Source organism: Rhodnius prolixus, unplaced genomic scaffold (genome assembly GCF_049639745.1).
Source record: "Rhodnius prolixus isolate KJV_2025 unplaced genomic scaffold, Rpr scaffold_1, whole genome shotgun sequence".
Taxonomy (NCBI): domain Eukaryota; kingdom Metazoa; phylum Arthropoda; class Insecta; order Hemiptera; family Reduviidae; genus Rhodnius; species Rhodnius prolixus.
In genome coordinates this window covers 30436569-30451169 of record NW_027411581.1, presented here as the reverse complement: position 1 = coordinate 30451169, position 14601 = coordinate 30436569, and the positions used below count along the sequence as shown (strand labels likewise).

The window sequence follows — 14601 nt, the reverse complement described above, 5'->3', positions numbered from 1 at the left end:
GCTAAGCACAAAACTTAAGGAGCTGAAGCTAAGCACAAAACTTAAGGAGTTGAAGCTAAGCACAAAACATAAGGAATTGAAGCTGAGCCCAAAACATAAGGAGCTGAAGCTAAGCACAAAACATAAGGAGTTGAAGCTAAGCAAAAAACTTAAGGAGTTGAAGCTAAATACAAAACATAAGGAGTTTAAGCTGAGCCCAAAACTTAAGGAGTTGAAGCTAAGCTCAAAACTTAAGGAGTTGAAGCTGAGCCCAAAACTTAAAAAAAAGCGTACAAACAGTAAAAAAGTGTTACATAAAAGAAACTTTGAACTAAGTAAAAAAAATTAACGGAGAACCTAAAAGTGTGATAGGGTGGTTGCTTTTACATCTCCCACCAAAGGTTTAATAACTTAACCCACCTAACTTTCTTGGTAATGCTGAAGGAATAGTTTATTTTATTTTGTTCCCTTTCCTTACCATTGTGAACTCAGTGTGACTTTATAAACAAATAGCTAGAGGTTCTTAGGGACAAAGCGGAAATTGCTTGAGAAAGAAACTTAGGGTATTGAGGGTATGACCTCGGTGGTCGAAGGGGATTAAGGAGATTGCGAATTAAAAGCATACCAATTAAAAATATCTTTTCTAAAGGAACGAGGACGAAATTTTAGCTGGAGGTTGAATAACACATTTCTTTGCATTCACGTTTCACAATCATAAAGGGTGAAATATTAAGCGGACAATTTTTTTTTTTTTGTTTAAAAAAAGTGATAATAATGAATCAAAAAAATGCACTAAATTAAAAGCCACTATCATGCTGGCCATATTTTAAGAATAGAGAAAATGGTTTAAAAACTGTCGTCACTTCTTATCACTAACACATTCATACAGATGGTAACATTCGTAATGTCATTTGTTACTCGTTAGCCGTGAAGTCGGTGCTGGAGTGTGAGGAAGAGGAGGGTTAAAAAGGGTTTAGCCATCTAGAAAGGGCGAGGGCCAGAGAGTTGTGTGGGTTGTAGGGAACTTTCTAAGAGGGCCAAGAGTTTAAATTATACCCTCACTAAGCGTAACGGCTTGCTCACTGGAACCATTATGGTGCCTCTTATAGCCACACAACTAGCCAAACCCACAAATTACTAAAAATGTAACGGGTAGGGAAATTATTTTACTTTCACTTTAAGTTATGAGAGAACTGCATGTTCTTTTTTGTTTTTTGAAATGGAGTCACAGAAATACATGCTTTCTTGTCCTCTGCTAACAAAATAGTCTTTGTTTGTGGGTAGGTACAGAATATGCTAAAATCTAAAAATTGTAGACATCTCAGTGGATATTCCAATATTTAGGTATAATTTCGGCATCCGTCAATTTGGCTTCAAAGGAAATCAGCTTACCAAAATAAGGAGAAAACACCGAACTCTACCTCCTGGGCGGCTCTACCGGACAAGTGTTCCTAGAAGTAGGCCATTACAGATGATATGATAACTTCCCTCTCCACACAGATTGAGGTAATCATCAGTCCCTCGCCTTTTAATCTTCATCCTGAAAACCTCTGGAGAAAGATGCCAAGTGCAAGATACCCTCGGCTGCTCCTTTCTATCTCTCAATTCCAAACCCTTGTCGAAGCTTGGATGGCACAGTAAGCAATTGTGTCAAAACACAGTCTCCAAGATACCAAACTCTCCATCGTAAGTAGCCTTTCCTATTTAACACGGATTTGGGTGGACATTTAACCTCCCCTGAAAGTCTTCGGCTGAAGGTGGATTCAACCTCTCTTCCTTGAGTGCTTCCAACTTTTCCAGAGGTTCACCCGTTAGACTCTTTTTCACTTATTTCCGTGCAGTTGTAAAAAAGGGATCATATCAGAAGGGTAAAAAAAGTTGTCACATCCATCGTACAAACCTTGAAGATTACCAAGTTCCCTAAGTTAAGCTTGGTTAAACATCAAGATTTATTACTGGAATAGGCTACAATTTTCTTCCTTAGTTAATGTGTCTGCCATTGACCACAAAAATAAAACGAAAAATAGTCAAAATCATCTTAAACAGCACCCAAACGCTAAAAGATCCGTGACAATTCAAACTAAATGTACAATTTTCAATAAACTTCTAAGACAAACCGACAGCTATCCAGAGATTAAATTTAATTAAGAAATGATTTATGGTATCTAACAAATGTGACCCATCTTGAAAGCAACTGAAACTAATCTATTTTATCATTTATTATTACACGTAGTAATCACAGTGTCAAATTTGTCATATTTTTATTAAAAACGTTTTTCATTTATTGTTTTATGGGTGACCTTATATTATTTATCAACGCGATATATGTATAGAGACAGCTCCGCCATCTTAATCTCTCCCTCACACACGTTTTGCATAATATGGTACCGTGAAAGATCGAAATTAGAGAATGTCAAGATTCACATGGTGAATGTTGAGATTCACATAGTCGCTTGGTGTATGTCCGAATATTTGGTTTAAGTTGTAGCAATAAATAAGTTTATAAAACGTCAATCACATAAGTTTATTATTTTATTTTCTCATTTAGAATGAACAGTTCGTTTTGAGTACCACAGTTTATTTACATGTTCTGTTACTTAAGCTATCACCTATTTTGACATGTTTTAATAATAAAGTAGGATTTAAAAACGTAACAATATTTTTGTACAAAACTCACTATCAGTGCATAAAATGTCGACATTTGCCGGTGTAAGAAAGAAATAAGGATTTTAAGCAAATATTTCGGGCATACCCGAAGCGACTATGCGAATCTCAACATTCACCAAGTGAATCTTGGCCTCTACAATTTCGTTCTTTTACGGTAATATACAGGGTGTTCATTTTAAGACGGCTCAAATGCATTTCATGCTTAAACGGTTGTTCTGAGCGAAAAATGGTAGAGGAAAAATTTGTTGCCAGTCACCTCTAGTTTCAGAATATGTGACTTGATTTTAGATTCCTACCCGCATACGCGGCTGACGCGCGACCAAAAGTGAGGGTTCACAGTTGACCCCCATTTTCATATACACAGTTTTAAAGAGTATAAAAAGTAATGAAAGAAACCGGAAACCGCAATTCGATATTTTCAAAATTAAAGGTGCTAGGCCATTTCAAAATCTGGTATTTTTAATCATATTTCAATTTTTTTAACATGTTATCAAAGAGAAAGAAGAGCACGCGATAGATCATTCTTATGTATTTTTTCATCCCCTATCTACTAAAAATATTGCCAAGGCCGTAAAGCTAGTATTTTCTTAATATCGGGAAATAAGTCGTTTTCCGAGTGATTTCCGAATCAAATGTTAAGAGCTTTAGATGTTCACTTTTGCAGCATGAACTGTGTCTTGAAAGGTGCCCCCCTCAGACTCGCAAGCCAGGTTAGCCAGGAGGTTATCAACTGCTCTCTGTATCTGAAGAGGCACCTTTGAAGGCACAGTACATGCTTCACAAGTTGAGTAAAGTGCATTATTTGGTAAATTAAGGAATAAATTTGATCCTTTACATGAAAGATATTGATCACTTAAATATGTGGCAGGAGGTTTCCAATTTTTTTGGTAATTAAACGCAACTCTCCCAAAATTACCAAATAATTATTAACCTTCTTGTTTCTAACAGATGTAAAATTATTTTTTAGCCATTTTGGGTATGTTTGAGAACATCTAAAGCTCTTAACATTTGATTTTTCTTAGAAAATTCACTCGGAAAACGACTTATTTCCCGATATTAAGAAAAATACTAGCTTTACTGCCTTGGCAATATTTTTAGTAGAAAGGGTATGAAAAAATACATAAAAATGACCTATCGCGTGCTCTTCTTTCTCTTTGATAAGAAGTTAAAAAATTTGAAATATGATTAAAAATACCAGATTTTGAAATGGCCTAGCACCTTTAATTTTAAAAATATCGAATTGCGGTTTCCGGTTTCTTTCATTACGTTTTATACTCTTTAAAACTGTGTATATGAAAATGGGGGTCAACTGCAAACCCTCACTTTTGGGCGCGCGTCAGCCGCGTATGCGGGCAGGAATCTAAAATCAAGTCACATATTCTGAAACTAGAGGTGACTGGCAACAAATTTTTCCTCTACCATTTTTCGCTCAGAACAACCGTTTAAGCATGAAATGCATTTGAGCCGTCTTAAAATGAACACCCTGTATAATATCGAGTGAGAGGAGAAGCTATAGGGTCGTACCTGTAAGTAAATATGATTGCTTTAGGACTTTAGATTGGAAGGTTGGATTTAATAAATGTTGGAGGGTTTTGAAGAGCCCTAAAGTCTGGGGCTCCTTTAATTTAGAACGGTCTCTGGGAATGTTTTGCCCAGAGTTAGTTTGTCCAAGTTGGTCTTACTTAAATTAATAGACATTAAATTATTTTTATTTTTAATTATTTACAGGCGAGGTTAGGTTAGGTTATACTTACAAATATTATTTACTTGTTAGTTGTTCCGATTGTTAAGTACTTACTTAAAAGTAATGATTAAATTTACGTGTTATAAGTTTAAATTTTTATGAATATATAGTTTTCGTGACCGCAAATTGTTAAACTTAGGATGGAAGATTTGCGAAACGTTGGCAAAAAGGCGAGTTGTTTTATTTGACCGATTCCTCGCAAATCTTCCATCCTAAGTTTAAATTTTTAAATAATTCATTTAATTTGTCTTTACTCCCTTTACTTTCCCTAACCATTTTGTCTTACTTTAGTTAATATTATGATTTGAAGACGGAATATGGTTTAACATAATACAAAAATGTACCTATTATTTTACAACTTAATTTTTCGTAACAGTAATTTTCATAAGATTCAGAATCATGCACTTTGTTTACGTAGTATTTAATTTAGGTGAGGCAGTTTATTAAACAAGTTACGCTTGCATTTTAAATTCACACCCGATTTGAGGGTTGTAAAGATAAATAAATTGTGAAAAATTAACTATTTTTTGCAAGTTAATTATCAATAATTTTTGTTTTGTTATTACAAATAAATTTGTTTCCCGCAGACTGCGGACGAATGGACGGTTCACTTGAACGCATCATGTCCGGGAGTAGTTAAAAAGAAATGGAAACCACATAAAGAGCACAGTATCTACATACTTCCCCAAGAGATGACCACGCCTATAATACCAGATAAAGATTCACCAGGTTTGTAAACGAATTATTCGTAAATACCCAAAATAATTAAAAAAAAAATAGAACTTTATTTGTGTTAGATAATTTGATGTAAAATGTTTTCCAGTTGACATTTCATTGAGTGATTTGGTGTGCCTGAAAACCCTAGACCTGAGCCAACCTGAAGTTGGTTTAGTCAGAGTACAACGAAGGCCTCCTGGTCCACCAGATCCTCGATCACATAGGATAGAACTTTTCCTTGGAGAAACTAGGCAAAAAGGCTCATCATTTTCCACTCCACTACTCAAGGCTGCTCAGGTATGTTTCCATAATATCTGCTAATGAAATTTAATAAACTCAAATTTAAAATTTATTTTTAACCTTTGTTTATTGTTAATTTATAAAATCACTCGGCTGACAGAGATTATTCTCCAAGACATATTTGTCTTGCTTAATAACAATGTGTCAGACTGTCAGGAAAATTGAGGCAATGAACTGAGCAGGTAGATGAATGTCTAGAAAATAGGTTAAAGGTCTCCAAATGAAAAATCGACGTCTTTTTCGATTTCCCCATAAGTAATACAAATATTTAGTCCGGGAATAGAGTTTTTGTTAATGTCTAAATGTTAATTACTTTTAAAGAATTCTGATTCTAATTCTCTTTGAAACTCCTGTTTCTTATTAAAACTGTTTCCGGCGTAAGGGTTGATCGTCAAAAACTGCACGAAAAAGCATAACGTTGAAAAATACTCAACTTTGACAATTTTTTATTCTCATATTCTTTCTTGTCGGTTTACTTTATTGTAGACTTGATCAACAAAATGCTTTAAAATAAATAAAAACGCACTTTATCATTAACTAATAATTTAACAATGACAAAACGTGCGAAACTGCTTTACAGACTTCTTGGACGACGCTCTAAGTTACCCATTGAACTCAAACGTTTAGTATACAACACTATCCTCAAACCTATGTGGACTTACGGACTAGAGCTGTGGGGTTCAGCCAAACTTACAAACATACGGACAGTACAAACATTTCAGTCTAAACTCGTCCGACAGATAGCTGACGCTCCTTTCTACGTGATTAACCTCACTCTTCACAACGACCTCAACATTCCCTTCATAGACCAACTCGCCAAGACTAAATACCAAAAATTCCATACTACTCTCTCGACCAGCTCTAATCCTCTTGTATTGTCTCTCGCTTCTTCTGACATCCCTAATACTCCTCGCCGTCTGAATCACCAGTGGCCCCGCGACTTCCTTGTAGGATGAAGATGGGTCTTCAGATGATTTAGGAATCATTATTCTCCTATCTCTCCTCTCTCCTCCTCGTATTCTCCTATCTCTCCTCTCTCCTCCACACATTCTCCTCTCTCCTATAGAGAGTGCTACCGCTGGGTAGTTTCTCTCTTCCCGCACCAGTTCATCATACTCATCATATTTACTGATTGTATACAATGTATACAGATTGTGAATTACAAATAAATTTAAAAAAATAAATAAAATAATCATTTGATATAAAAAGATTATTAATAAACGTAAGTTACGTATAATCGTGTGATAAAATAGAAGTGAACATTATTTTGGTTCAATTATAGTGTTATTATTGTCAATATTACAGTACTGTAGTGACATGCAGTTCTTAATCGGGCGCATTATCTTATTGCTTACGGAATAATAGTGAAATAGGTATTTTCAAACTGTAATCATGTAGATAATGTATGAAAAAGTAGAAATATGTAATCAGAAAGCCATTCCAAAACATTATGAAAGATCAAATTAATAAATTATAACTCTGATTCACTCTTTAAACTCATTCCGTACCAAACATACCGACACCGCTGAGCAAACATCACGAAAAAACATGATGTAGTATGTTCTGTACTATTAAAAGTGTTCTATTTAAGATTTTATTTATTTACACACCATTTGTTTAACGATTAGAATCACATATTCGTCATTATTCAGTGTAAAAACAATTATTTCCCAGTATAAATGAACTAGGTATGATTCAGTTTTTCCTACTTACATTCTCATAACTTCCATTTTACAATTCTAAAACATTACCTACGCACAAAACATGTTTATTCCTTAAGTACCCACTAGGATTCTTTAATTTTATTTCAGCATTTGTTTAAAAATAAAAAAAGATGTTCACATAGAAGTATTTGTACCAACTACATCCGTCATGTTCAAAAACCGGGAATTTATTTGATTCCAACATATCGAACTTCTGCCCGATTATAATACTTCCAGAATCGAACAAAGTCAGAGTAATGTAACCCTACACGAGATGCTCCTGTCAACAATTACTTGCAACTCAAACATTGGATATTTATTCATTACAAATTGTTGATCTGCTACCAATTATTACCTAACTTGACTTAAAAAAAAAATAAAAAAATACCATCTCATCAAATTGGGTTAAGGTCGAAGCAGTTATCTATAACCTCAAGTTAAGAGAGTAATTGAACATTTGAAAAAGTACAAAGCAGCCAAATTTCTTGATTTAGCTGATGTATTTGACCATTTGGACACGCTGGACTGCTTTATAAAATTAGATAGACTTACGCTCTTAATTACATTATTCAAATCGGACAATCTTTTTTGTAACATTAGCATTCTTGCCTTCTCCAAATGTTTTTTGGAATTGATTTCTAAACTTCTTCATTGTATTCTACAATCATTCCCTTTTAATCAATTACACGTATAAGTCGGAAATTAGAATTCTTTGTTTCCCTAAATTGTTTTGTACTCTACATTGAGGTATTCTTTGTTCTTTTATCTTAACAAATTTGTATTTTTTCCTCAACTGTTTTTGGTAATGATTTTGTAAAAATTTTTCTGTATTCTTTAATATTTTCTTTTTATTCAACTAAGAGTTAAAAATTACTTTTCTCCCTAATTGTTTTATTGAAATTGATTTCTATTCCTTTTTAAAGTGTTCTTTAAACTTTTCTATTAATCGACTATAAGTTCAAAATTAGCATTCATTGAACATACATTAATGAATACATTACAAAGGTTTAGAAATCTATTCTTGAAAAGTATATGGAAAACATTGTTTTTCTAAGTTTTTTTTGGGGGGGGTATTAATTTCTAAATCTTTTTGATTTCTCTTTAATGTACTCTTAATTGAGTATTTATTAGCGTACTTTCTTTCCCTAATGATTTTTGGAACTGATTTCTGAATTTTTTTAAGCATTCTTTAATATTTTTTATTTAATAGAATATAAGTTCAAATTTATCGTACATTTTATCCAAAATTAGGGGGGTATTAATTTCTAAACCTCTTTGATTTTTCTTTAATGTACTCTTAATTGAGTATTTATTAGCGTACTTTCTTTCCCTAATGATTTTTGGAACTGATTTCTGAATTTTTTTAAGCATTCTTTAATATTTTTTATTTAATAGAATATAAGTTCAAATTTATCGTACATTTTATCCAAAATTAGGGGGGGATTAATTTCTAAATCTTTTTAATGTGTTCTTTAAACTTTTCTATTAATCGACTATTAGTTTAAAATTAGCATTATTGGTTTCTTCAAAATAGTTTCCTAGAGTCAATTGATGTATTCTTTAATATCTCTTAAAAATTAGCATTTTTGTTTTCCCAAATATTTTTCTAAGCCTTTCGATATATTTTATTATTATTATTTTTTTAATTAATTAAAGCACGTCAGCATCTCAAGTTATTGTGCACTGCCGGCCTCCGGACAGTTTTCTCTCGTTACAGACGACACTGTCCATCACCACACAGTGAGCTGTAAGAAGCTCCTAGGAAGAGAAAATCTAAGGGTCAGCAGCTGGATTCGAACCCGGGACCTCCGCGTGGGCATCCAATAAGCTAACCGTAAAGCTAATCCCCTTCCCTCCCTTTCGATATATTCTCTGAAGTTTTTTAAAAATCGACTATAAGTTCTAAATTAGCGTTTTTGTTTCCCCAAATGGTTTTTGATTAATTCTTTGGTCTTTTTTTTAATTGGCTATATGTTCAAAAGTAGCATTCATGGTTTGGTTATGTTGTTTTTTGGAACTATTTTCGTAACATTTTTGATGTATTAAAGTCATAAGTAACCATATTAACTGCATTACCTTAAATTTGACAAGAAGTAACTTCTAACAACATGTCAATCAAGTTAATTACTTCTATAATCAAGTTACCAAAATGTATCAGTTTCTCTGAAGTGTAATGGTTTTAAAAATGCAACAAGTATAAAAGTTAGAAGACTGTGATTTTATGGAATACAACGAAATTCGTGGCATGAATTTATCTGTATCTGGTGAAGGAAGAGTCCTGGTTCTATTAAATGCGATTTTAAATTGAATAAAATAAATTTAGTCTCAAACTGTAAGGACCTAAGCCCAAATTAGTTCATAATGCTAAAAGGCGGAAGCTATTGTGAGTTCAAGGTGAGAGCGCAAGCTTTTGTTCTGTAGCTTTTGTGATACACGATATCTACGTATGTGAAATGTCGTAAGTGACAAGCGTAGCGAACGTTTCCACTTGCGACTTTGTATTTTTGCAAGAGAATGTGTCCAGAATCTGTACGGGAGTTTTAGCACTTAAGGGTAGTCTCAGAGCATTGTCAAATTTAGAAAAATTTATAACAGAATCTAAATCTCAAGCAAATAGGAACAGAGATGGTTGGCCGATACAACTTAAAAAGTTGTACCACAGATAACAGGTTTGCTTTGATCAAAGAACATGCTGGTATTAACTAATTAATTAATTTAAAGACTTCCTAATTAGTTATTGCTTAAATCTTTCGACCTTTTACTCGTAGACTTCAATAGAAAGAATTTCTTTAATATAAGTTATTAGTTTGAATTTAATTCAACTGTAATATAAAATAGTGTTAGGACAACGCAATCTTTTTTTTTTTTTTTTTTTTTTTTTTTTTTTTTTTTTTTTTTTTTTTTTGGCATTAGCTTACACACTATATAGCCATTTACGTTAGTAAGATTTTTAGGGAAGTTTTAATTATTAGTATTATTATTGTATATAAAACTCTTTTTATAATTCATATAAAAAGTGACTATTGCTTCTAATACCTTTATGTTCTTGCTTAAAATGATTGTATTATAATTAAAGGGACATGTTTCATGTTTAGTTATTATATTAAAGAGAGGGTCTCTTGCAGTTCCATAGTACGGGCATATCATCATCGCATGTTCTAGATCTTCCCAAACCCCACATCTGGGACATAGCGGAGAGTTAACTATTTTTAACTTATTCAAGTAGGCTCTACATATAAGGTGATTGCTTCGTATTCTGCATATACTGGTCACTGTTGATTTACTAACTGACATTTTAGCAAACCACGGGCGTCTCTTTAACTTGGGGAATAAAAGTTTATAGAATCTTCCTTTCTCTTTGTTATTGTTATACTGTTTTTGCCATTTTTCTGTTATGGAAGATCTAATAGTTGAGGTGAAATCTTGGAATGGAATTTTTATTGTTAAGAGTTCTCCATTGGTAGCGGCATCCTTGGCCAGCTGATCTACTCTCTCGTTATATGCTATCCCAGAGTGTCCCTTTATCCATCCAATATTTATCAATTTCCCCAATGATTTGGCATTATTTAAGGTTTCCATTATATGAACTATTAAATGGCTGTTAGTGGAAGATACCGATATACTACTTAGTTTAATTAAAGCGCTTTTACAGTCGCTTAGTATCGTGAAATTTGTATTATCCATTGTTAATATGTATTGCAAAGCCATAAGGATAGCCACCAATTCAGCTGTGAACACAGATACATTTTCATTTAATTTGTACTGAAACGAGTGGTTTAGTGAGGGGATATAGCCCGCAGCACCAACGCAGTTATTATGTTTTGATCCCTCTGTGAATATGAAACATGAATCTGGCCATATCTCATTTATTCTGTGAAGAAATACCGTATTTTTCATGGAAGTAGGGATGTCAGAAAAGTCCTCTAGTTTATTTCTCTGGCCTGAAATATAAACTGGTATATAGCGCACAGCTACTGGAACAGCTTTCAGCGAGAAGTCATTAAATTTACAATTAATATCACATGATGCCCATAAACTTGCTGATGTATTGTGCGTTATAGTTGGAATGTTGTGTTGTATCTAGTTTAATGGATTAAGGAAATTAAATTACATTACCAAACATCCGTGCTACTATTTGGAGTATTTAGTAGTTTAAGAGATTAAATTTTACCTGCAGAAATATAATTTATTTAATGCGGGGAAGATATATAATAAGTTGAAGTATTTTTTGTACCTAATAATAAATTATTAAACTAAATAGAAATTGTACTTAAAAAATGCAAAATATATACCTGTATGTAGTAATCAAGTCATAAAATAGATGCTAATGAAGAGAAATGAATTTTTATTATTTCAGTAACAGTTTATTATTGGGTTAATAAACAGTAAAAACAGGGCAATAAATAGAAAATGTTTTAAATCTACTTGCCATGCGGCAATAGATTTGCAATCGGTAGATATTTGTGCAGCTGTTCGTACCAATCAAGAATTCAATACATCAAGCCAACAGCTTGTACTATACCGCTACTCTATTAACTCTTTCCTCAGTCCTTTCTGATCACTGACCGTAGGAGCCAGTAAATAAGGATGTGATATTGGAGAAGTGAAGCATGTGGGCTCTTTTACGTGTTGGTGTAAGCCAGAGGGGTAAGCTGTGAGGGGCGAATGCAGGAAAAAATGGCCATTCGGGTTCGCATCACGATTACTCCAGAGGTCACGAACAGATACACGGTGACCTGCAAAAAAAGAAGTAACACTGTGAGCCTCCAACTTGAACTTCACGGCTCGAGCTTCGAGGGCTATAAGGCTCGAGCTCTGAAGGCTCAAGCCGTAAAGGCTCGAGTCGAAGCTCGACTCGGTTGAGCCTTCAGCTCGAACCTCAACTGTAAACAACACTAATTTCTAGTCCTTGTCTTCGGTATGTAAGTCCGATTGCGTTCCAGAGGAGAAGGGGTGAGGGAGTGCTGAGAGCGGGTTTAGACAGGAGACAGTTGAATGTTATAATTATGAGGTGGGATACTTAAGGGATTTTAAATAATTTAAAAAGGAACTAAGCAGCGTCGAGACGTCACCTTTGAAAGATGAGGCGGGAATGGGAAAAGGAACTTGCATTAGCAGGAGACTTGCAAAGGATAGAGTTTATTATGAAAATTTTTAAGGCTTCTTTAGTGGCAGGTGCAAAAACTAGAGGTGGCAAGTTGAGGGTGCTCATAGTTGGAAACTTGGCTCTTTATGGAATGTCCAGCTAGGAGGCAGAATGTGGGTTCTGTCGAAGTGTACGTACATGTTGTTGGTGAGTTGGCTTCAACAAGTCCGACGTTCATATGCTAAAGTAACACATTTCGGCTTATGCTGGCAATAACCTTCCATGTATGGCCATATTCTTGACATCTTTCCAGGAATAATATGTCTTTTTTTTGTACCGCCAAATTTTGAAATTGTGCACCGCGTCAAAAAAAAAAAGGTTGAGAATCACTGGTGGTAACAATATGTCCGAAATGTTCTAAAATTGAAGAAAATTTGTTCGTTAGAACTTCAAGAATAATCTTGCTGTTATTCTAGTGAAAGTCGCGTGTGTTCATTCACATTATGTCAGTAAAGAAATGTTTTGGCACGTGTTTATTGATGGACGTCAATGAAATCCGCGAAAATCTAGATAATGCAATAAAATGGGTAAATGATTGAATAAATATAAATAAATTAAATGAAGGTTAACCATAATAAACTCTTGATTAGCAAAACAAGATTTTTTAAAACATTTTATTAAAGGAGGAAATATGAAATTAAAAGTAGCCTTCACTTCTTTGATACAGTTATTCTGTTTCTTTCTTAGATAAAAATTGGTTTAGAGTTTCCTAGGTGTACTTTTCCCTTCGTGTAATAGTCACCATCAACGGAAGGAATTTTCAATTTCCTCTTGAACGGCATGATCTCTTATGATTGCAGTCATAAGCGAAAGCAAGATTTTTTGCTTTTACAAATTCCAGTCATACTAAATATTGCATCTATTTTGCTATGGATCCTTTGGCTCCAATTCAATTTGTTCGTCAATATCATTTCTTTCAACGCCTGTTAGGTTAATGATTCCAATATTATTTGAGAGATCTGCATTTGGTATAAATATTTGGGGAGAGTTTGTCAGTGACTGTACAGGTGTACACTTCGTCTCTGTAATTTTCTTGTTTTTTCTATGGTTTATGGTGAGTGACATTGTGAAAATTAGCAGAAATTGAGATTATTGTGTAGGTAATAGTTTTGTGAATTTTCAGAACAATTTACCGAGTAATTTTCTAATTATTTTAGTGTAAAATAACTTAGAATATAGAGAAAGAGTGCTTTATTTCAAATTAATCAGATTGTTGAACTTTTGTTTGTTTGTACATTTATCAAGATGCCGAATACAAACGAAAACATAGAGTCAGGTGGGAGTAGCTCCAGTGTGCCTAAAATAAGTAGTGGGGATTACAATGATAATCTTCTAACTAGCATGTTTGATATGATGCAAAATATTACTGCTGAAATTAAAACAATGAGAAAAGATTTGGAAGCACTAAGAGAAGATAACAAACGTATTTCTCTTTCTATTTCGTCTCAGGAAAAGTACTTTAAGAAAAATTGTAGAGAACTAAAAAATGAAATATTTAATTTGAGGCAAGAAATGATTAATGATAAAAATGAAATTTTGGCCCTAAAGCAGGCAACCAAACAAAATTTAATAAAAATTTCAAATTTTCCTGTTAGTGAAAATGAAGATCTTTTTACTATTTTTGAGAAAGTTTGTAAATACATTAAGTTTAGCGTAAATGTAGTGTTCATAGAAGATTGTTACAGACTGAGTTCTAAGAATAGTGTGTACACCCCTTTAATTATAGTGAAATTCCTTAGAAATAAAGATAAAATGTCTTTTCTAAAGATTCTAAGAGAGAATAAAGTAAGGTTAACTTCTCAAATGATTGAAGAAACTTTACCGAACACACAAATCTACATATCGGAATATTTAATACCGGAAATGGCAGCTATTTTCAGAGAGGCTCGAAACATGAAGAAGAGCAATCTGCTAAAATTTGTTTGGGTAAGGAATGGCAAAATATTTGTTAAAATATCTGAATCATCTCGCCCATTGCTGATAACAAGTAAAGAGGATTTAAGTAATATTACCAAGCCTAAAACAGACGTACGAGGATTATTACGGTATGAAGCAGAGTTAGATGAATCCGATGCGACTGATATCTCCGAAAGCAGTACACAAAGTAAGAGGAAGAGGACTCAGAAGATTCCAAGAACTTCAAAAATTGGCGAATTTTTTCGCCCCTACAAAAAAGCAGAGAAGTAGCTCTATACTTAATCAAAATCTTTCTTATTGTGAAATTAATACTAACAATAGTGTCCACAATTTAGATATTGGCTCCAATTATAAAAAATTAAATGTCGTTTTTCAGAATGTTCGCGGTTTTTCTTCATTATTTGATTTAGATAAAAATTCACAAGCTT

At 33.5% G+C, this 14601-nt stretch overlaps 1 protein-coding gene across 3 annotated transcripts in view; it reads left to right on the top strand.

Moving 5' to 3' along the window:
- LOC141458594 (protein APCDD1-like) overlaps nt 1-14601 on the top strand; it is a 1087769-nt gene that overhangs the window by 839739 nt on the left and 233429 nt on the right. For all 3 annotated transcript variants that reach the window (XM_074136827.1, XM_074136842.1, XM_074136835.1), the window contains exons 4-5: nt 4978-5119; nt 5214-5404. In XM_074136827.1, coding sequence (XP_073992928.1) covers nt 4978-5119; nt 5214-5404 — 333 coding nt within the window. The remainder of the gene's footprint in view (nt 1-4977; nt 5120-5213; nt 5405-14601) is intronic.